Below are 23281 nucleotides of genomic sequence, written 5' to 3' on the forward strand. Positions count from 1 at the left end.
ATCCCTGGAATCCACAGAGTGGAAGGAGAGAACTGACTCCATCAAGTTGTCCTCTGACCTACACACACACACACACACACACACACACACACACACACACACACCACAATTATAGCAACAAATGATTTTTAATTCTATGAAAAACACCAATAATATTCATTGAAACTCAGTGCTACAAACACTTGCTCCCTATAGTAGTCTGTAATCTTCTATATAATTGAAATATTTCATCACTTTTAGAAACAGATGACCTGAAATAGTTGTTCCATGAGCTTCCAAGAATGTGGAGTCCACAGAGGCTTAGTCTCATGCCCAGGCCTTGTGATTTATGAGCTCCTCTTGCTTCCATCCAGTTCCCGCTTCACCACTTGCATTGTGATTGACACATTTCTCAAAAGGCAAATAACTGAAGAGTCAGTCTGCAAATGGTCATGCTGTTTCTTAGTGTCTAACACATGCATCCCTGCCACAAAAATTGAGATGAGGGGATGTGAGTTGTGTGTGTGCCCTGTGGGTTCCATCTGCTAGGCAGGAGCGGTGGTATGGATACCAAGGGGTGTTCATGGTGAAGATTTTGTATTCACCTTTTGCCAAGGTCCTGCTGTAGCCTGGGTTCATGTCCTGAGATGGGGAAGGGGCGTTGGCGGAAGAATTGTCTGACCGCCAGATGAATTTCACACAAGTGGCCAGCCCCGAATAGCTCGAGCCATCTTTATTTATACTTCAAAATCAAGCATGTTTTCCCCACCCTCCAGCATTAACTTCCAGTAAAAACAAATATGTCAAATATGTTTTTTCCCAACTTTTACATCAAAACAACTTTTAAACCAAAAACAACACTTAGCATTTTGCTAGCTTGGCTAATCCTCAAGTCAGGCACATCCTGTCCTTACATAGACATACATTCTCAAGAACAATATCATTCAAAACATAACAAAACATGTTTACAGAAATAGGAGTGATTTGCCATAAACTGCTTGCATACAATTAGCTTGTATTTCTTTAGCTGCCCACTAACTTTTATTTCCTCTGATCCTGTCAGCTGGATCAGAAGAATTCCCAGGGTCTAGAGTGATAGCTTGTATTTCCAGATAAAACATGAGAAACATCAGTTACCAAAGAATTTTAGGGGAAAGTATTTGAGAAAAAAAAAATGGTGTTTCTGGGAATGATCACATTGACCCACGTGTGACTGACAAAGTAAAGCCAAAATGGCTAAGAGAATCAACAACATTATGAGAGAAGAGAGTGTGGATGCTGTGAGGTCATAGTAATATTCTGCGCTGTCCCGAAGCCCAGGGGTCCCTTGCTGAATAAGAGACCACCTCCATGGGTCTTACCTGATGGAGACCCACTGGACAAGTGTTCATGCGGATCCAAAACTAGGACACACAGCTCCCAACAACCTTTGAAAGCCCAAAGTATTATCTCATGTTTATTTTAATGTTTGCAAACTGGCTATAAATCTTAACTTTTCATTCCTAAGGGTTTCTCTCTTCCTGTCACATACTTTAGGTATGTGATCATTAGGCAAACAAGTTTCTGCCAAGATCCAAAGGAATAGGATAGTCTGTTGAACCTTTAGAAAGGACAGCCATAGAGAATTAGAGACTATCTCTTCAGTCACTTTAGAGCCTGCCTTTACACTAGGGCTGAGGCCTTGAAGAATCGCATGTCCTATGGTCTAGTCATCATAATCATATGATCTGGAGAAATGTAGCTTTTTAAAAGTACATTTTTTTAATTTGTGTCTACCTTGCAGCTTTTATATAAGAGATTCACCCATCTTATGTAATAGCAATTTAGTGACATTTAGTTCGTAAGACTAAAATGTCTCACACAATGATGTCCAAATTATAATCTTAAATAATTTTTTAAAAGGAATGAGTGAAGAAAAACATAACATAAATCTTAACCTCCGACAATTGAAATTTTTATTGAAAACTTATTTACTTGGGAGACTGAGGCAGAAGTCAAGGTGTGGGGTCTGTTTTGGCGGAGTCTCCTGAGGCTGTCACAAAACAAAATGTTCAAAGGGATAAAGTGTAGGTTACTGATAGAGCACTTGCCTAGAATGTGTGAGGGTTATTACTTCATACTTAGCTTTTCCATGTATGGAAACATCTGGAACACATTTGTCATTCGGAATAAAATAACATCCTGCTTAGTTTATCATTCTATAGCTCACTTTATCATTCTGTTATGAGCACTTGGCTTATTTCCAGTGAATTTACTGGTCCAGGTGGGGCAGCTCCAAATGCTACTGCCACAGTGAGATTGCTTTCTGTTCTGAGTCATTTTGGGGATGTATTCCCTGGAGCAAGCAGATCACAGACAATGCTCCAACTATACCCTCTCTGAGACTATGGTCACTTAAATGCATTCTTTTAGAATAGTTATACAGTCTAGAATTTTGGAGTGCTACTTTGGAAAAGTATCTGCTCTTCAGTTCTTTATTTGAAAATATATGCTTATTTTAATAGGGTAAGCATCAGGATATATGCTTAAAAATGGTATCTGTTGAATATTTCCCACACATTTGCTTTTGTGGCTTGCTGGTGTTTTTTGTGCCATCTGTGGACCTCAATAATCTGCTGGCAGAAATGGAAACTGAGTCCTGTGTCTGGGAGCAGACCCACAGCAGCTGTCAGGACCATTTCCCACAACCAATTACACCTAGTTCACCCTAGTTCTGTGGATTCAGTGATTAGGGCTTAAATAATAAAATCATGTAAAAATTTGTAGAGCCCGAATTTTTGTTTAAAACAGAAATCACTTGTGGGTGCTGAAGAGGTGGTTCAGTGGTTAAGAGTGCTTACTGAGCTGGTAGAATACTTGGTTCCCAGCATGGTCAGGTCGTTGACAGCCTTATCCAGCTCTGCTGGATCTAGTATCTCTGGCTCCTGTGGGCACTTGCATTTACATGAAAATATCCATTAACAGATATACATTGTGCGTATAATTAAAATAAAAAAATAAAAATTTCAAACATCATTTGTAGGCTGGCAAGGTGACACTTGCTACTGAGAACCCATGACCTGAATTCAGTCCCTGGACCCGACATGGTGGAAGGAGAGAACCAAATCCTTGCAAGTTGTCCTCTGTCCTCTGAGTGCATTCACATTACATGCATGCCAATAACTAAGAAAATAAATAAATTGATTAATTTAAAAGATTACATGTAATGATGCTTGAACTATAAAAAATAAAGTTCAAGACAAGCTTAGTCAAGGTTTTCAGAGCCTAGCAAAATGTTGGTGATTCAGTGTTGACACCTATAACTTAAAAATGTCATACAAATATAAATCCACTGTCATTAAGATCAAAGAGGTATGAGTAATTTGAGACATTACATTTAGCACAATAGTCATTTCCTATTCTCTTTACTTCCAAACTTTGAGCTGATGTTTTCTTTAAATACTTCCCTCCCCTACCAAAAAAGTAACTAACAGGGTGAACAGATTATAACTCTTACAATTCCTCTGATTTATATATTTAATGATGGTTTTAGACACTTTAAGAAAAGAAAAATGAATAAAATATATTAGAATATGTTTCACATGTAAATATAACTTCATATTGGCTATTTCAGCAGGGAAGCCTTTAACAAGTAAGGAAGAAATCAAAGGGATTCACTGGGCCTCCTGGACCTGTGTGAAAGGTCCTGAAGTGAGTGGGATTTGGCCCAAGTACACCGAGGCCATTGACATCAACTCGGTGGACGCCAACTACAGTGGCTCCGTGCTGGTGTCTGGAGACGACTTTGGACTGGTCAAACTCTTCAAATTTCCTTGTCTGAAAAAAGGTAAGGCCAAGGAGATGCTTTGCGGGGTAAAGATCTTCTCTGGATTCTAGACACCATATAGTTAGGCAGTTTCCTTATCTGTTCACCTGACACTTCATTTTCTCTTGTTTACATTTGTTCTTCACTTGTTTGTTTGTTTGTTTGTTTGTTTTGAGACAGGGTCTCACTGTGTAGCTTTGACTGTCCTGGAACTCACTCTGTAGACCAGGCTGGCCTCTAACTCACAGAGGTTCACCTGCCTCTGCTTACCAAGTGCTGGGATTAAAGACGTGCCCCACCACTGCCCAGCTTCACTTATTTTATATAGAATATGCTGTTGAGATCTTCTGCTTTTGTTGTCCTATGTGATTTTGTGAATTTAAGTCAGAATTTGTAAAGAGTTAATATCATGTGACTTCCAAGCCTGTGTTTCACATTTCCGAACAGTAATATCTTACTTATGTTTATGGGAACAAATATTCACGATTTATACTGGTTTTTTTAATTCCTTTAAAATATTATAATTTAACTTTTTGTTTGTTTGTTGTTGTTATATTTGTTTGTCTTTTGAGACAGGGTTTCTCTGTGTAGCCCTGGCTGTCCTGGAACTCACTCTGTAGACCAGGCTGGCCTCAAACTCACAGAGATCCGCCTGCCACTTGACTCCTGAGTTGCTGGGATTAAAGGTGTGTGCCACCACCACCTGGCTATGATTTAACTTTTTATGTGTCCACCTACTTGCACTTAGACAGGAAAAGAAAAACAAGTCTTCTTAAATAAAAGTGACAGTTCTACTGGCGTGGACCCCTTGTCATAGGACTAATTTTGCAAGATTTTTTTTAGAGGGAAATCAGACTGAAAACAACATTCCCTGTACTCAGGCTTTGCACTTCTATGGAACCATTTTAAGCTTGGAAGACTGATGGCGTCACCCTGTAACGATCTAGTGCTTACTCTGCAAACTTAGAGAAAGCCCCTCCGCCGACTCTCTCCTCGCGTCCCCACTGTGCCCTGAAAGCTGGATCTTAGGAGAGTGATCGGATATGTTGCTGCCTGCAAACTTTCACTTGATGATTTTTTTAAATTAGGGGATGAAAAATGTAATCAGAAAGTAATTTTCAGTTAACTGGCAGCTTTGAAACAGTGACAATTACAGTACAAAATGGAACATAAAATGTATAGAGAAAAAAATGCATAGAGAAACCACGATGACTTGCACTGGACAGAGTGGTCATCAGCTCAAAGTGCTTGCAGCACGAAAAGATTGCAATGTGCCAAATTCAAGTTCACTCCACCCTGCTTAATGTATCTTGTGGGTAACAGGGCATAACTTGTTTAAACTAATGTGCATTTGAGAGTAAGTTGGTTATGTTAGAAAGTATCTAGGAATTCAGAATTCAGGAAAATCAAAGATGAGATCAGAAGCAACCTACAGGCCTCCAGTGTCAGGACCCAAGAACAACACGAACTCAGTGAGAGTTGGTGTCCTCTATGTATCTTCAAATTTTATGAGTGGACTCATGTCTTAGAAATGGATGGGTGTAAGGACCCATTATTAGAGCCAGGGTGGTGGTATGAATAGTGCTATAAAATTAGACACCCATGGGTGAAAAATAACCCTGTAGGGAGGCACACAGAAGGTAATCGAATAGAAGAGGACAGGTGGACAGCAAGGTGACATATGATGGGAGAGTGAGCCCTCCTCAGCCGTTTGCCGAAGATCAAGGCCCTCAGAGCAAACCGAATTCTACCTTGCATAACACACTGTTTATAAATCTTGCAATTTTGCCTGTGACCTTCAGGATTTTGTGCCAAAATTACTGGTAAAAAGTTAATAAAAGTATGTGGGAATCTTGGCAGGAATAAAAATTGATAAAACTTGACTCTTTATGAAGCAGGGAACTATTATCAAATGATCCTAAGTGTTAAGGCTGTAGAAAGATAAACATGAGCACAGAGCTGGATGGCGGTGGCGTATGCCTTTAATCCCAGCACTCCGAAGGCAGAGCCAGGTGGATCTCTGTAAGTTCGAGGCCAGCCTGGTCTACAGAGCGAGATCCAGGACAGGCACAAAACTACACAGAGAAACCCTGTCTCAGAAAATAAAAAAAAAATAAAAAACATGAGCACAGACTGATGACTGTGAGCAAATGTGGGAGACTGAGCAAGCTTTATAGTTTTCTATATAAAGCAAACAAACCTCACAACCAAGTTAATTTGACACATCTGGAATTACACATATGTATATATATTCTGTTGTGCAGAAATTATATGTAAGTGCCCTATAGTTAATGACAAGTACTGAATTGATATTTTTACACAGCCTGAGTAATTTGTTTCTCATTTCAATAGTTTTCAATCCTTTAGAATCAGTAATGACAATTTTTCCTGATGCCATGTAGATCACATCTGTGTGTGACTACCCACAATTGGGTCTCATGTTGTGTGCAGTGGCCAACTGCTATAAATTGGGAAGTGGCATGACCAAAGTCTCTGAAAGATTACTTTGATTCTGTGCAAGATAGGTTTTTAAGCATTTATCTGATAGATGGTGTGGCTAGAATAGGTGTCAAAAGAGATGGATGATTGGTTTAAATAAAGCTGAAGGCTTTGTTGCTAGACTGGATGTGGGAATGGAGGGAGCCAAAAAAAGAGCCATTGAGAATGTCCCCTGAGTTTCAGGCTTGTACAGTGATGTCGATGGAGGCAGTGTTCTAAGATGTGGGAAATAAGAGGAGGAAAAGCTGCTTGTTGTAAGGGAAGAGTGTGAGAGTGGCAGGGGAGCCCCTCAGTCTGTCACACCCAAGTTTTGAACAGACGTGACTCTTGTTCCTCCAAGGAGCATTCCAGGTTAGCAATGAACAATTGGTGCTCATGGGCATGGAAAGATTTTTAAGCTATGGACGAGGTCAGTGGAGAAGAGATGAGGGCTAATACCCAAGCCCCCCTTGGACAAACATCCAGAGGGAAATCTCATAGTCACTGCTTGTCCCAAGGAAAGCTTTGGGAGAGGATGTGCCTCTGCTTACTGGACAAATATTTGTTAAGTGCTATGCTAAGGTATGAAAATGCTTCACTATATCAGCACAAGTCCCTGCTGCCATGGAGCTTTTGTTCTACTGAGTAGACACAGTGGATATAAAACTACAGAGTGAGTTCCAGGAAAGGTGCCAAAGCTACAGCAAGCATGTCTGATGGTAAGAAATGCTGTCAAGAAAAACAGGAGATGATAGGAGAGAATGCTGGGCAGAGCATCATACTGTTATTGTTTCTACTAATGTGACCAAAGGAGGGCTCCCTGTTGGGGCTTTATGGCTAGATACCTGCAGAATGAGAGAACCAGGCATTCAGATATCCTGGGAAAGAGCATTATGAAGAAAGAACAGCAAATACAAGACTTGGAGGCAGAGAACACTTTGGCATGTTCAAGGAACTGCAAATGAGCCAGTGTGCCTGGAGCAGAGTGGCCGGGGGAGAGGGTGGAAAGTGGGGTCAAAGCAGTAAGGGCTCCATTGTCAGTGGCATGGTTCCAGCCTCCTGAAGGCGTATGGGTTACCAATCCTGCACAGGAGCCTTACCTCCAAATTTAAAAGCTTATATGAGAAACGATCTCATGGGCTTTTGTGGCAGTGGAGGATGAGGTTCGGGTAGATAGAAGTGTGGGGGATTAATATTGTGTGTTATAGTCACCTGGAGGCTAGGACAAGACTCGCAGATGTGACTTTCAGCTGAAGACCCTCCACAGACTGCTTAAGTGTCCTTAGGATGTGTCATGGCCCAAGAAAGATACCAAGGAGGGTCTGCAATGGCTTCTGCCTCTTCTCTGATGTCACATACTTTCACTTTTGCTGCTTGTATCTGAATTCTACTAATGTTTGTTTGTTTTGTTTCAGGTTTTTTGTTTTGTTTTTTGAGACAGTTTCTCTGTGTGGCCTTGGCCTTCCTGGATCTCAATCCATAGACCAGTCTGGCCCTGAATTCATAGAGATCCACCTGCCTCTGCCTCCCAAGTGCTGGGATTAAAGGCGTGTGCCACCACTGCCTGGTGAATTCTATTAACTTTTATTTATATTTATTTATTCTTGGCCATCTTCATAACCCACTGAAGAGATAGGTTAAGTGATCTCTGTGGAGGGAAAAGGCTAGCTCCACATTTTAGGATCTGCAGAGATGTAGGAGGAATATTTTGTTTATTTATAGAGACTGCCTGCTTTATCTTGCATCTTAAACTAAGAATGGGTAAGATGTTAATTCTTGTATTTGTTTTTAGAAGCCCTGAAGCAGTAACATTAGTTGGAGCAGGTTTAACTAAGTATTTAGCTGTAAAGCTTGAATTTGAAAGACGTATCTTCAGATTAGTGCATATGGAATAATTGAGATCTCTTGGGGGCATTTGATTATTGTAATATGTAAGACTAAAAATACGTTTCTAATATATTAAAATTTTTTATTTGATGTGGATAGGATGTGTTTGCTTTTTAACAAATGGTTTTTTTTTAAAAAAAAAAAACATAATTAATCTCAAAATACTATTTCAGGAGCCAAATTTAGAAAGTATGTGGGCCACTCTGCACACGTCACGAACGTCCGTTGGTCCCATGATTTCCAGTGGGTGTTAAGCACAGGAGGAGCGGATCACTCAGTTTTTCAGTGGAGGTTTATTCCAGAAGCTGTCAGCAATGGCTTGCTGGAAACCACACCCCAGGGTAAATAACAGTCATAACTTTTCCATTTCTTTATTTTTCACTTATCATTTTAAAGAATATTCCTAATATCTATTCTGAAGCTAAACAGCTAAGGTGGTTTTCAAAATTCCATTTATATAATATTTTTTTAACGTAAGGAAAAACTTGTGAGGGGCCGCAGAGTTGGCTCAGTGGGTATGACTACTTGTTGCTCTTGCAGATGACCAGGTTTCAGTTCCCAGCAGCCACATGGTGGCTCACAACCATCCCTATCTCCAGTTCTAGGGGATCCAACACCCTCTTCTGATCTCTGAGGGCACCAGGCATGTGTGTGGTACACATACATACATGCAGGCAAAACACTCAAACACATAAAATAAATGTAAAGAAAAAGGAAAAAACTTTGGAGTTTTGTATAGGATGGTTCAGTGATCTTCTTTGAAGAGTTTTGCTTATGCAAAGCTCAGGCTGTGGCTGGAGGTTCACACTGAAGAGGTGACCTTTGAAGATAAGATGGAAGCATGCATGTCAGCCCCTTGGGGATACTGAAGCAGAGGGCCTGCTCAGTGTGTGAGGTGATAGGCAACTTCAGGGCACAAAGAAGGGATAGAGACAGTGGGCTACGGTGTAGGCCCACATGACCCACGTCAGGGGGTGTGTAGTCTTTTTATTTACGTCTGTTTGAGGTGTCCATAGGGATAAGCAGGCAATAGAATAGTGATGCAAGTCGATGTGTTTAATAACATGACTCTGTAGGGACTTGATCATGGCAGTTTCTGATGCCTGGTGAATATGTTGAAAAACTAAAGAGAATCTTGATGGTAGTAAGTGCTTAGAGTTTTCTTTAGACCCACCTCTCTGTTTGGTAAATCCTACACTTTTTAATTTTATAAAATATAATTTAAAACCTAGAAATCCTACTATCTAATTAAAAAAGAAGAAAAAAGGGAACCAGGTGTGATGGCACATGCCTACAATGCCAGCACCAGAAAGTAGGGCTAGCCTCTGAAGTTCAAGGTCATCCCTGGGGCTAGCCTCTGGAGTTCAAGGTCATCCCTGGGGCTACTTGAAATGTCCTTTTGATTGTTAGCATCTCGGATTTTTCCTTGCCTCTAATGGGTTCTGTCTCTGCAGAAGGTGGTACTGATTCCTACAGTGAAGAATCTGATTCAGATTTGTCTGATGTACCAGAACTGGACTCTGATATCGAGCAGGAAGCTCAGATCAATTATGATCGTCAGGTCAGTAAAGACAGCACAAAAGCCTGGATTCAGTTTGATTTTAACATTGCCCTGAAAATGGGTGGAGCTTAGGGGGAAGAAAAATGCCCACATCTTGCTTTTGAATGCAGGTCAACGATAAAGCATTGATTACCGTTAAATATTGAGTGAAGATGTTCAGTGGTTAGATCGCTGGCTGCTCTTCCACAGTGGAAATTGATCGCTGGCTCAATTCCCAGCACCCACATGGTGACTCACAGCCATCTGTAACTCCAGTTCTACTGTCCTCTCCTGGCCTCTGCAGGTGCCAGGCATACAAGTGGTGCAGACACATGCATGCTGGCAAAACACTTTTACACACTAAATTAATGTTTTTAATTAAGTGGAAGGGAGTTGTTTAGTTTTCAAGCTCAATTCTGAACATTTAAGGTTTTTTATTATCATATGAAGCTTTACTATATACATACTTACATAATTATTATTTTGCAAAGAAAGATGCATATAATGTACGAGTTTTCTCATTTCCTTAGCAAATCATAAAAGTGTACTTTTTTTTTTTGCATGGGTACCCTCCAAGAATGGTAGCCTATGTGTGAGCTGTTATCCTTTTTTCTTGCTCAACTTAGATAGACATTACCTGTTTATTTAAAGTAAGCCCAATTCCAATGTGTATTCTCTCTCCAGTAAGAACCTACTTCTAGCACAAAGGTTGGCAAATCATATCCAGTTTTCCCCCACAAAGGTTATCATCATTTTAGCAGAAAGTGGGGGCTGTTAAAGCAGTGCTTCAAAGGAATCACCATACCATGTCATGGCAACAGCTGCAGAGGTTCGATTTTCTCCCCTGTCATTTGTATAAGTAACATATTTATAGGTATGTGAAACAGATTCTGCACATGAACTTGGAGTGAATAAGACATGAGGTTCCAGACACATAACTGTCAGTGTTGTCCAGGGAAACATACCAGGTAGGCCTATGGCCGCTACCACACACCAACTCATTTGGCTGATCCAGATCCTGGCAAGTTAAGTGGCTTGCCCCCTTCCACATGGCTGCTGTTTAAGATAATGCTGACCTAGACTTCTGTCCATGTACTTCTGATGTAACTCCATATAAGCACAGAATTTACCGCTTTTCTTCCTATATCATTTCTTCTTAATTTAGTGCAAAGACAGTGCAGGCAACCGTTCCCATCAGTCTCACGCGTGGATCACTTGGACTGTGTATTGATAAATGTGTTATGCAGTACAAGCACTAAAACCGGTTTGGAAGGAAACTATAACAGTGAGAATATTACACAGATGCTAAGCAATACACCCAGGGATAATAAGCAAACAGACATAAGATCTGGGAGAGGCTGCCATTTTGTTTAGTTGGCAGCTTTTTATTTAATGGTGTTAGGAAGCAGTGGCAAGGTATGCCCGTTGAAATCCAGGTCTTGGACTTGCTTATTATCTGTGACTTATTTTTCAGTGCCTCTACATATATTGGTTTACAATATCCCCAAGTTATTCCTGAGTAGAGGCCTTTATTCTGTTCTACAGATAGGAAATTGAGGCCCATGATGCTATGACATATGACCATCTAAGCAGTAGAAATGTCCCAGAATTCAGTGCTCTGGAATAAATAGTCATTGACTGGTTAAAAAAAAAGAATGTGGGTTCAGATGAATAATTATTTTTAGATTGAGAAGTATAGTTCATTTTATCTAAAACAGACAAAACAAACTTTTTTTTTTGATACCTTAGGCCAGGTCCTAAAAGGAAACTTTATTATAGCTTTATTTCCTGATTTTTTTAGTAATATAGTTGGTCAGATTGTTGTGGGAATCTTTCTGGAATAAGCACACCAACATTAGTGACAGGGAAGAGAGACGACGTCATCAGTGGATCGAGCCACGACAGTTCTTGAAAGGCTTTGGTGATGAGTCCAGTTTGTGTTCTCTTTTATACCCTAAAACCACATGGTGGGATGGGCAAGCAAGTGAGATTTTACAGAAACTTAAGTGGCTGTCAGCAGACTGTTCAGGGCAATGACCCATTGTTCCAGCTATTCCCCCAGGTCGTTCTGTTCCAGGTAGCAAGTAAAGTCATGCTTGGCAAAATAGGCAGTGCATAAATAAATCATTATCTAATAATTGGTCTTTTTATCTTGTTCTACTTCAAAATGAAAATTTTCTTTCCTGAATATGAGAAATTACTAATAGATTGTGGTTTTTTCAAATGTGTTGAAGTAGTTTTTGAGAATAAAACTTAAGAGAGGTAAATAACAGATTAATTTTTATGTACATTTAAACTGTAGCAAATACTCTTCTAGCAGCAGACTTTGAGTTTTGAATTGGACCAATAGAATTTCAGACTCAGATCTGTCAAAATCCATGAGGCCGGGAAGGAAGGAGGCCCCAGAGGACTGTTCTAGGAGGAGGACAGCTCAGAGAGCTCCTGTCTTACAAACCTCAGAACCATCAGAGATTGCTTGCCTTGTGGAAGTGAAATATATTTAATTAATAATTCCTTTTCTTTCTTATTTACTAGAACATCAACTTCATTTATTTTCTGGATAAAATTACCTAAGAAAGCAATAACAAATCAAGGGAGGAGAGGAAATTATTTTAAATCTCAGGTATTTGAAAGATTTCATGGTAGTTTGGTTCCTTTAGGGAGAGTAATACTGAACCTATGCTACATAAAACCCACACTGTATTGAAGGGATAGGTGGACTCCCTGCAACGCCAGGACACTGTTCAGAAGCCTGAGCGGGGATGTTGGCTAAACTTTTCTGTTGTACTTGAAGGTTTACAAAGAAGATCTACCTCAGCTAAAGCAACAAAGTAAAGAGAAAAACCATGCAGTACTCTTCCTGAAGCGGGAGAAGGCTCCTGAGGACAGCCTGAAACTCCAGTTCATACATGGGTAGGTGGCCTGCCCTGGGGACCCTGAGTTCATTTATCTCTGACAAGTCAGTCTCACACCAGGCCAGAGGGCTCCCTCTTCTAAAGGCTCCCCTCGCCTCCAGGTTGTGACTCAGTGCAGCTCCCTGGTTGCTGCTGTGGCCCTCGCAGTGCGGTGGGTTCTGGACGTGGCATGCTTCACGTATTTCCATGCTGCAGCCGCGACTGCCGTCTCCATCCTCCATCCTCCGGGCCTTGGCTCTGTCCCCGAGATCCACTCTGGTACAATGATTTCTCCAGATAATTTTTCCCATATGCCCAAGATCTCTTTTGAAAAATTAATATATATATTATATATGTATGTGTATGTGTATGTATATATGTGTAATATATATATATATATATCATATTGACACCTAGGTATTTTCATTGTCAGCTTAAACTGTTGAGAACAATATGAACATATCTGGTATATTTTAAATACCTCAGCCATTTAAATGTAGCCAATAGAACCCAAATGCCATGTTTCATTCCTGCTATTGTCAACTTTTAAAATACAGGAATAACTATTTCTATCATAATATTTTCTATCGTTCACATTGTATATAAACTTTTATATCCATTATAATTCTGCCATAAAATTGTACTTAGTATATATTCAAGGGTTTTGGACACTGTATCGTACCATCTACAAGGAAATGCAGTCTAAGCACGGAAACCAGGTATATATTCAAGGGTTTTGGACACTGTATCGTACCATCTACAAGGAAATGCAGTCTAAGCACGGAAACCAGTGCATTGTAGAACACATACATGCACAGTACACTCAGGCAAATGTGTGCACACATATGCATGCAAATACTAAGTAAAATGTAAAATAAAAAAATTCTAAGACAGCATGGCTTGTGTGAAATGAGATGTGTTGAGTGTGTAAAATAAGCTTCAGTTGTAAAGAAATAGTGGAAAAAGCATCAACTATCTCATTAAAATGCTTTTATATGTTGATATGATGATTTAAATGTGTTGAGCTAAAAGTTCTTGAAATAGATTGATTTTATTTTTAGAGATAAAAGCTCACTTTGTAGCCTAGGCTAGCCTCAAACTTAAAGAATTCTCCTGTCTTAGCTTCCTCAGTGCTAAGTCATATTCTTCTGTAGAGAATCTTCTGATCAAAGGCCAGATCAGACCAGATTAAAACATAAATTCAGATTTGTTGGGTGTTGTTCCTGGGCAGGTTCACCAGTCCCAAAGAACAGGGCCAACGAAGTCACCTGCCCAGGCTAAGGCAGGGAGGTTTTATAGACCTTAGGCAAGGGATGATGATGTGCCAGCCAGGAGCTGGGACTATTCCCAAGTATGGTCAAAAGCTCAGCCCCTGGGCAGGCACTCAGGTGAGCTGGTCATGTCAGAAAGGTGAGTTGCATCAGCTGCCAGAAAGGCAGAACTGGACTTCTGGCGCCGTTCCTTTGTTCAGAGTTTTCTTAGAGCGGGCAGGATTGGGGAAGTAGGGCAGATGGGGTTTCCCAGCTTGCGCAGGGGGGAGCGGGGGTTCCAGCCGAACACTGTGTAATAAGAAAATGTTGTTACCTATTTGGCTCACATGTTTCTGTTAGACAGTAGTACTGTTAATTTTTAAAATTCAATTGTTACTGGAAAAACTGACCAAATCAATATTAATACTACATATTAATGTATTTAATTCTTAAGCACAGAAAACTTTATTTGGACACTGTTTTAATAAGATGGTGTGTTGTGGTATGTGTGTGTGTGTGTTCTCATGAATCTGTACATGCGTGTGTGCACATCTGTGCATGTGCACGTGCATGGGGGAGGGTTGAAGATCAACGTCAGTTGTCTTCCCTAGCTACCCTCCACATCAGCACTTCTCACCCTTCCTAACGCTGCGACCCTTTACTACAGTTCCTCGTGTTGTGGGGACCCCAGTCATAAGATTATTTCATGTTGCTTCATAACTGTAATTTTGCTAGTTATGAATTGTAATGTAAATATTTTTGGAGATAGAGGTTTGTCAAAATGGTCAAACCCCACAGGTTAAGAACATAGCACCACGTTATTTTTTAAGGCAGAGTCTCTTCCTGAACCTGAAGGTTACCTCCTGGCTGGCTGTCTGGCAGTGGTCTCCAGGAGTCTGCTTGTCTGTGACCCATGGCTGGGGTTCTAGCAGTGACCACTGACCACGGCACATCACTTCTTCCATGGGTGCTGGGAATCCAAACTGAGGGGTATATGCTTAAATAGCAAACATTGACTGAGCTGTATCCCCCGCCCAGAGTGAGGCTTTCACTTCAGATAGCTGTGTATATGTTGTTTATGGATAGGATGTGGCAGAGTTTAGCACTGAGTCTATGCTCACTTTTCAGCTTTTTTTTTAAAGATGAAGGCATTGAGTTAATTCTCAGAAATAAATAGGAAAGACCACAATGCTAATGTTTTTCAATTCTCTAAACTCTTCCTGTATTATAAGCTAAAAATAACATTTTGATTTTGAAATTATAAAAATGCTAATTTATCTATATTGTTCAATAAGGTATCTGTTTGATTTTGTTAAACAAATCATTAGCACTTGCTTTATAAAAGGATGCATTAGCCAATAATTAAGAGCTATTCACCAGATGTGGTAGTGCATACCTTTCACCGCAGCACTTACTTGGGAGGCAGAGGCAGGCAGATCTCTGTAGCTAGAGTTTTCCTGCCTGGCCCACAGTCAGGACAAATCTCTCTCACCTGCCAGTCCCACAGCTGCTCAGACCCAACCAAGTAAACACACAGAGACTTATATTGCTTACAAACTGTATGGCCATGGCAGGCTTCTTGCTAACTGTTCTTATAGCTTAAATTAATCCATTTCTATAAATCTATACCTTGCCACATGGCTCGTGGCTTACCGGCAACTTCACATGCTGTTTGTCATGGTGGAGGCTGGCAGTGTCTCTCTGACTCAGCCTTCCACTTCCCAGCTTTATTCTCCTCCTTGTCCCGCCTATACTTCCTGCCTAGCCAACGACCAATCAGTGTTTTATTGACCAATCAGCAACACACTTGACATACAGACCATCCCGCAGCACTTCCTTTTTTTTTTTTTTTCAAAAAGGAAGGTTTTAACCTTAACAAAGTAAAATTACATATAATTTGGGAATTAGGGCGTAGCTTCTCTTACTACTTCCTGCTGGAGGGGGGCGCTGTATCTTATGGGGACACAAAGAAAATTTTAGAATTATGGAATAGTCCATGAGGCTGTATTGTCTGAGCCAGTTGCCTTCAAACCATTCTGGATGTTGGATCATCTGGGCCATGATGTCATCAGAGACCTTTCAGGGGGTCTTGGCTGGTCAAACCTGATGTATCTTAATCTGGAACAAATCCATAGCCTCTTGCTTTCTGTGGAAACAAAAGAGACTCTTTTCCAAAGCAACACATCCTTACATCCAAATTTTGAAGTCAAGGTACCTTTAAAATATACATTTTGGCATAACTCAACAGCTTTTGCAATCAAATGTTTTTCTGCAGTTAAAAATCCCAAAGACAACACAATCCAGATTCTCTGTGTAATATTCATCTTTACGTGGCTTATTTTTTATATTAATTTTACTGTCTCTTTAAAGACTTTATTTTTTAAAACTATGTATTTGTTTATATAACTGTATATATCACCATATATCACCTTTTTTGTCTCTTTCAAGCCTACGTATATTTTACACACATTGTAAACTATTACATCTGAATATGTCTTATTGTGAATCTATTGCTTTAAACTGCAGCAGCTGTGGCTGCTGGCTCCGCCCACCTCAGCTTCCCAACATGGCGGTGGTACGTTTACCATCAGCTCTGGGAGCTATCGTGGATCTATGCTTTTAGCCAAGCAGAGTGTAGCCCAGAAACCTCTTTTTTTTGTTTTGTACTAGCAAAGTCTAAATCCACCATGGAGCTTAATGTGCCACTTGCAGAGGCCTCATTCCCGCCATACAGCAGGTCGAGCGCATGGTAGGAACCCGCCAGTAGCTCAAACCAGCAGCTGCCGCTCATTTGAGAGAGACAATTAGGAACTGTTTTTAGCTCCATTTTAGAATCTTTTTTCTCAGTTTTTAGGTGGAAACTCTTGCCACCACGTTGGACGCCATTTGTAGCTAGAGTTTTCCTGCCTGGCCCACAGTCAGGACAAATCTCTCTCTCCTGCCATTCCCACAGCCACTCAGACCCGACCAAGTAAACACAGAGACTTATATTGCTTACAAACTGTATGGCCATGGCAGGCTTCTTGCTAACTGTTCTTACCGCTTAAATTAATCCATTTCTATAAATCTATACCCTGCCACTCGGCTCGTGGCTTACCGGCATCTTTACATGCTGTTTGTCATGGTGGCAGCTGGCAGTGTCTCTCTGACTCAGCTTTCCACTTCCCAGCTTTATTCTCCTCTTTGTCCGCCTATACTTCCTGCCTAGCCAATGGCTAATCAGTGTTTTATTGACCGATCAGCAACACACTTGACATACAGACCATCCCACAGCAGATCTCTGTAAATTTGAGGCCAGCCTGGTCTATATAGTGAGTCAAGATATACAAATCTACACAATGAGATTCTGTATCAAAAAAATTTTAAAGTTATTCTGTTGTATTTGGAACTGTCTTGCTTTGGCACCCTGAAGGTACCATACCCCAAAGGACTAGATAGATGGAAGATGGAAAAGGAAGCCTGAGCCTCGTTCTAGACCTGTCAGAAGAAGGCTTAGATTTCTTTGTTGATTTGTTGGTTTGTTTGGAACAGTCTTATATAGCCCAGGCTAGCCTTAAACTTGCTATGTAGCTGAGGATGACCTTCTGCTTTTTCTGCATCTGCCTCCCAAGTGCTGGTACTGAAGGCACAAGAATTGCTTTTAGCAAAGAAAGTGGGTAGTAGTTGAAGGTCTGGAAGCAGATTCTGTGGAAAAATCAGTCTCCATATGCCTCCACTTGCACGGTTCACATCAGTGCCATTGCTTTGCCTCAACACGTCCTGCTTCATTCATTCGTGAGCTATTCTCTCCCACTGTGCTTCAGTTACAGGGGCTACGACTGCAGGAACAATCTGTTCTACACACAAGCTGGAGAAGTGGTGTACCACGTTGCTGCAGTTGCTGTGGTATACAACAGACAACAGCACACTCAGAGATTATACCTGGGGCATGATGATGACATTCTCAGCCTGACCATCCATCCAGTGAAGGACTATGTGGCCACTGGACAGGTGTGTGACTAGAGCCTAGCAAAAGAGAAAAGGCAGTTAATTTCTAATCCAGTTTACCTAGAATAGAAAGAAATGGGAATAAATATAAGGCATGAAGCTGAAGGTTCTGAGAACATTGGGGAGGCAGAGGTAGGACACAGGAGTAAAAGTTAAGACAGAAAAACAGCAAAGTGGGCATTTAAAGTGGTGCCCTCAAAACTCCCTTAACAGGAAGCCATGACCTGGGCAAGAATCTGCGAAAATCCAACACCAGGCTACAGTGAGCTCCTTAGAAGCTTCAAGCCTGTTTCTTCATCTGGAAAATACTAGGCCAGACCAGAGTGTTTCCAGTTGTCTTTATAGCTTATAAATGTATGTTGCTTTATTTCTGAGCTCTGCTTGGCCCTAAGAAGCCATGCTATCATCATTACCATGAATGCCTAGTTAACAGCACACATCCTATTCCTGCAGGTTGGAAGAGATGCTGCTATTCATGTGTGGGACACACAAACTCTAAAATGTTTGTCATTATTGAGAGGGCACCATCAAAGAGGAGTGTGTGCTCTGGATTTTTCAGGTAAGCTCTCACTAGCATCACAGAATATGGGTCTGTGGCTAATTTTTTAAAAACATCCTCCTACCTGATTGAGTTCTGATTGTAATGAGGTAAGCTCTTTGCATGTCACCTCCCAGCCTGAGGCTGGAAGCCATATGTGAGGACCTAACCGAGAGAATGTGGCCTTTCAATTACACAGCCTTCCCATGCCCCTTTCAGTTCCTATCAGTCAGCACCTGGAGTTCACACTGAGCTTTGAATCTGCTTGAGTGATTGAAATCAAGAACAGCTGTTGCTGTAGAAACTCTTAGCTGCAAATGTCTGGTGGTGCTGAAGACCATCAAATTTAAACCAGACCTGTGGACTTTCCCTGTAATCACAACCATTGTGAGGCCGCGGCAGGAAAGGATTGCCATGGGTTGGAGGCCAGCCCGGAACACAGCATGGGACCATGTCTCAGAAAACAAAAGATCAGTTCTACAGTTTCTTCTCCAAATAGATAGTAGCACATTGCTTCTGACTTAGAATATAAAGAGCTAGAGAGAGAGCTACAGACCAACAGATGGCCACTTTATTAGGATTTTGGAAACAAATTTCATATTTGGAAAGAAGAATTTCCAAATTAAATTATGAACTCAGCACCATAAAAATCCTATTGGTAGATGCTGCCGTCTTTAGAGTAAGTTTGCTTGAAGCTAGAATCATAGTGGAAATCTATTACAGGGCTGGAGAGATGGCTCAGTAGTTAAGAACACTGGCTGTTATTTTTGGAGGACCTGAGTTCAATTCCCAGCACCCACATGGCAGCTCACAACTGTCTAAAACCCTAGTTCCAGGGGATGCAACACCCTTTTCTGGCCTTCCAGGTACCAGATATGCACATGGTGTGCATAAATACATAGAAGCAAAAGACCCAGACACATACAATAAAGAAATATTTTTTTAAAGAAGTCTGTTACAGATGTTACTACCTAGAAAATTTTAAACATTTCATTGTAGAAATTGGATCAATAGAAAAACAAATCCTAACCCTTCAAAATAAATTTGATTGTATAATTTCCCCTTTCTAAATAGCATCAGGTGTTTTGAATTACAATAGCAGTAACTAAGTTCTAAGACTCTGCAATCTCTTCCTGTTGTCCCTGGCCCTCTCCTCTTATTCATCCCCTCTCACCTGGTCACGCTACTTTAATGCTTCTGGGGCTATACCTCACTGATAGAGCACTTGGCCAGCATCAGCACTACAGTAAATAGAGAACACTAAATGGAAGATAAAGGAGGAAAGAGGGGGAGAGAGAGGAGAGGGAGAGAATGAAAATGATAAACTTGCATTAGAAAGTCAGTGGTTGCTGGGCTTTTTTGTAAAGGGGGAAATGTGTTAATGCTGATCTCATTCCATCCTACTCACTTCTGGAAGACAGTCCTGTCCACCGTGGATTCCCCTTGGCTGGCTGACTTAGTATTCTTGGATGGAAGTTGATGACGTTATCTTTTCTTGGCAGTATTTGACCCACTAGCCCCTTCATGCTTCCTCGCCTCTAACTGTAGTGTGCTTCACTGTCTTTTTGCTCACGTGCTTTGTTCGGGGTTCCCAAGTCTTAAGGAGCAAGACTGACTTTTTCCCTCCATCCTATCAGGCAGAAATAACCTGCCCCTTCGGCCTCCTGCAGCTCACTGTTGAAAGCTTTCGTGGAACCTGTCGGGGCCTTGTATTGCTGCGTCCTGTACCAACAGTGAACTAGGGTATTTAGGAGTGCCCATCTCGCTGCTCCCACAATACATGTTGTGCTGTGGACAGAGAATTTACTGTAAAGAATGTTATGAATGAATGAACACATGAAGTTTTGCTTAATGAGCTTTTATCCTTCCTCACTTGGGAAAAAAATGTCTATTTTCTTAGCAATTGTATAAGGCAGTGTTTTCTTTTATTAAACTTTCAGATTCTCACATACTGTAAACTACACAAATATGAGTTGCTATGGCATTACTAAAAGTTTTCCACAAGCTCCTGTGGTTGTTAAATTAGTAGAAACGAGGGTTGACAGTTTATTCTTAAGCTAGTAGGCCTGTGTGGCAGGAGGAGGCATTCATACTGAGGGAGAGAGTTCTCGGCAGCACACCTGCACCTTGTATGCTAAGATTACATTGCAATACGCAGTGCATGCAAATCTTAGGCATCAGGAAGTTTGTTGTAGTGCAGTTTTACAATGTGTGCCATATGTCCTTGACAAAGTAGCAAGATCTAAAATTGAAAATTGATTCAATAATTGTAACAAGCAATTTTGCAGTGTTTAATAAAAAATGTACTTTAAAATATCCATCATGTGAACTATTAGTATCTCTCAAGCTGAACAAAAAAATAAACTAAAGGTAATGCCTATCACCAATTTTCTGTGAAAATATGTAATGTGCATTAGCATATAAAATAAAACAGTAATACAAATAGAATTTAATAATCATTCAAGTATCATTATGAGGTTAGGAAACCAGACGCTCTAGGAGTAGGTGGGGAAAATGATTCTGTCAATGATCTTCATCCCCTGCCCATATTTAAAGAAATGTCTTTGCTTCCTTTAGAACAGTGGCAAGAATAGATGAATTTAGCCCCTTTTGTTATAACTGTATCTATGTTTTCTTGTTTTCACACCAGCCTGCTTTATATTTCCAAGACAATTTGTTTTATGAGTTCTTGGGTGTGAAGTACTTCTGCTTGTGAAAAGCATTTTAGTTTTAACAATATAGTCCCCATTTCCCAGATAACAATCACTAATGAAGATCCCTGGGAAATTGCATTTTGTCTTTGGGGTTAAGTATAGTGTTGGTGTATAAGTGGCTAGAAAGGAGTGTAGTTGATGGTTTTAGAAAGTACCTGAGAACCATTCAGGAACTTTCTCTAAGATCTGTTATGAGTGTTTTATCACCACAAATGGTTGCCTGTCCCTGCTTTTCACTGGTGCAGCGACTCTGCTGGGGTCCCCTGAAGCACCCTGCATGCTTGCTTACTTCCTCCTCCCTGAACCTCCCAGCAACTTCAGCTGCTCCTCCCATCCTCAGATTCAGATGGGAAGAGACAAGTGGTGCCAAGAGGCCACCACGTGGAACAGGCTCCTGCAAGCAGAGAACCTTGCTCTGAATGACATATTAACCTGAATAGGAAAAAGGTAATGGTGTCTTCTGGAAAGAAAGCTGCTCAGTTCACACAGCTGTAATGCTCACGTAATGCTCGAGAGTTATGTAGTTAGTAGCCCCAGCTATGTGCCTCAGAACAGTCACCTGGTTCAGCTCCTTTTGGGGGTCTCATGGGGACCAGCCAGTAGCACTTTGTATTTTATTAGAAAAACAAGCTGTCTTGGACATATAAAGCAGGCCAGGGTAAAAACAAGGCAACACATAAATAGTTATACAATGGGGATAAATTAATCTATTCTCACCACTGTTCTAAAGGAAACAAAGATACTTCATTAAACATTGGCAAAAAGTGAATTTATATTCTCTTATTCAACTGAGCAGCACTTTTTTGTAAACTGAGGCCTTTCTGTCCTGCCCTGTCCCACGTCTGTTTGTGAATAATCACTCAGAGACTTAATATTACTTATAAATGCTTGGCCTATTGCTCAGGCTTATTATTAACTATCTCTTACAACTTAAATTAGCCCATTTCTATTAATCTATGTATTGCCACGTGGCCATGCCTGGCACCTTGCTCTTTGGGTGGCTGGATGGCATCTGCCCTGACTCAGCCCTTCTTCTTCCTATATTTCTGCTTGGATTTCCTGCCTAGCTCTATCCTGCCTTGCCGTAGGTCAAAGCAGTTTTATTTATTAACCAATGGGAGCAACACATATTCACAGTGTACAGAAAGACATCCCTTTTTAAATTGCATTTACTTATTTGTGCTCATGTGTGTGTGCCATGGTGTATATGTGGAGGTCAAAGAACAATAGTTCTCTCCTTCCACTGCACAGGTCCCAGGGTTGGACTTGGGGTGCCAGGCTTGCTGGCGAGCACGTTCCTGGCAGAACCCCTGAGCTGCTGTTTAACTATTACCACTTCTGGGGAGCGCAGGGGACCATTTTTGTTTTGTGATCGTGTAATGAAAGTACTTCCACATGGAATAGAGAAACCAATTAGGAAAAGTTCAGCTTCATAAATGTTTTCTATCTTAAATATCAGTGGCATGGTGTTTAGCAGGCTTCATACAGTGATGTTGATTCTAGAGCACATCTGAAACTGACTGGACCCCACTGAGGAAACCTACACATCTTCAATGGGTCCTGAATAGGAAGACCAGCTTGTAATTGTCTGAATATGTTTTTTTTTTAATTTGCCCTTTACTGTTGACATTAACTGCTTTAGAACTATTTCTAGACTGTCACAACCATTCATAATTAATACATGCTGTGCCTAGAAAGACTGAAAAGGACATCACCTAGACTATAAAAAACAAAAGTATAAAAACACCCAGTAGGGTCGGAAACAATAGATTTTCAAAGGTAAAGCCAAGTCTCTGCAGGGAAAATGGAAACTAGGAAATAATAAGAAGGCCCCAATTTTATTTCTAAATAGTGTGTTTTACAGAAATAGCTTACACCTGCAGTACCCAAGAAAACCCCCTGTCCCAGAAAAGAATAAGCTTTTATTGGAGTAGAAATGTCACATAACCATGAGGGTGAGATGGTGGGTGACCTCATAGAAATCCTAAAAAGAAGCCCCCAAAACTTCCCCCCACAAAATCAATCTGTTTACATATAGGGCTTCTTCAGAAGACAGAAATTTAAAAAACTGACATTTTAAATGTATGGATGCTCACATGCCAGGTCACACTGACGTAGCAAGACAGCATTTGGAGACAGTGGAAGCTTTAGAGTGAGTCGATGAAGAAAGAAGATTTGTACTTGTGCAGTGTTTCCTAAAGGAATGATA

At 40.8% G+C, this 23281-nt stretch overlaps 1 protein-coding gene across 1 annotated transcript in view; it reads left to right on the forward strand.

Moving 5' to 3' along the window:
• Positions 1–23281, forward strand: part of Eml6 (EMAP like 6) — a 145666-nt gene that overhangs the window by 51121 nt on the left and 71264 nt on the right. Inside the window, exons 9-14 of the mRNA XM_059275183.1 lie at positions 3593–3805; positions 8323–8490; positions 9604–9710; positions 12484–12602; positions 17637–17823; positions 18274–18379. Of these exons, the coding sequence (XP_059131166.1) occupies positions 3593–3805; positions 8323–8490; positions 9604–9710; positions 12484–12602; positions 17637–17823; positions 18274–18379 (900 nt within the window). The remainder of the gene's footprint in view (positions 1–3592; positions 3806–8322; positions 8491–9603; positions 9711–12483; positions 12603–17636; positions 17824–18273; positions 18380–23281) is intronic.

Source organism: Peromyscus eremicus, chromosome 10 (assembly GCF_949786415.1).
Source record: "Peromyscus eremicus chromosome 10, PerEre_H2_v1, whole genome shotgun sequence".
Classification (NCBI taxonomy): domain Eukaryota; kingdom Metazoa; phylum Chordata; class Mammalia; order Rodentia; family Cricetidae; genus Peromyscus; species Peromyscus eremicus.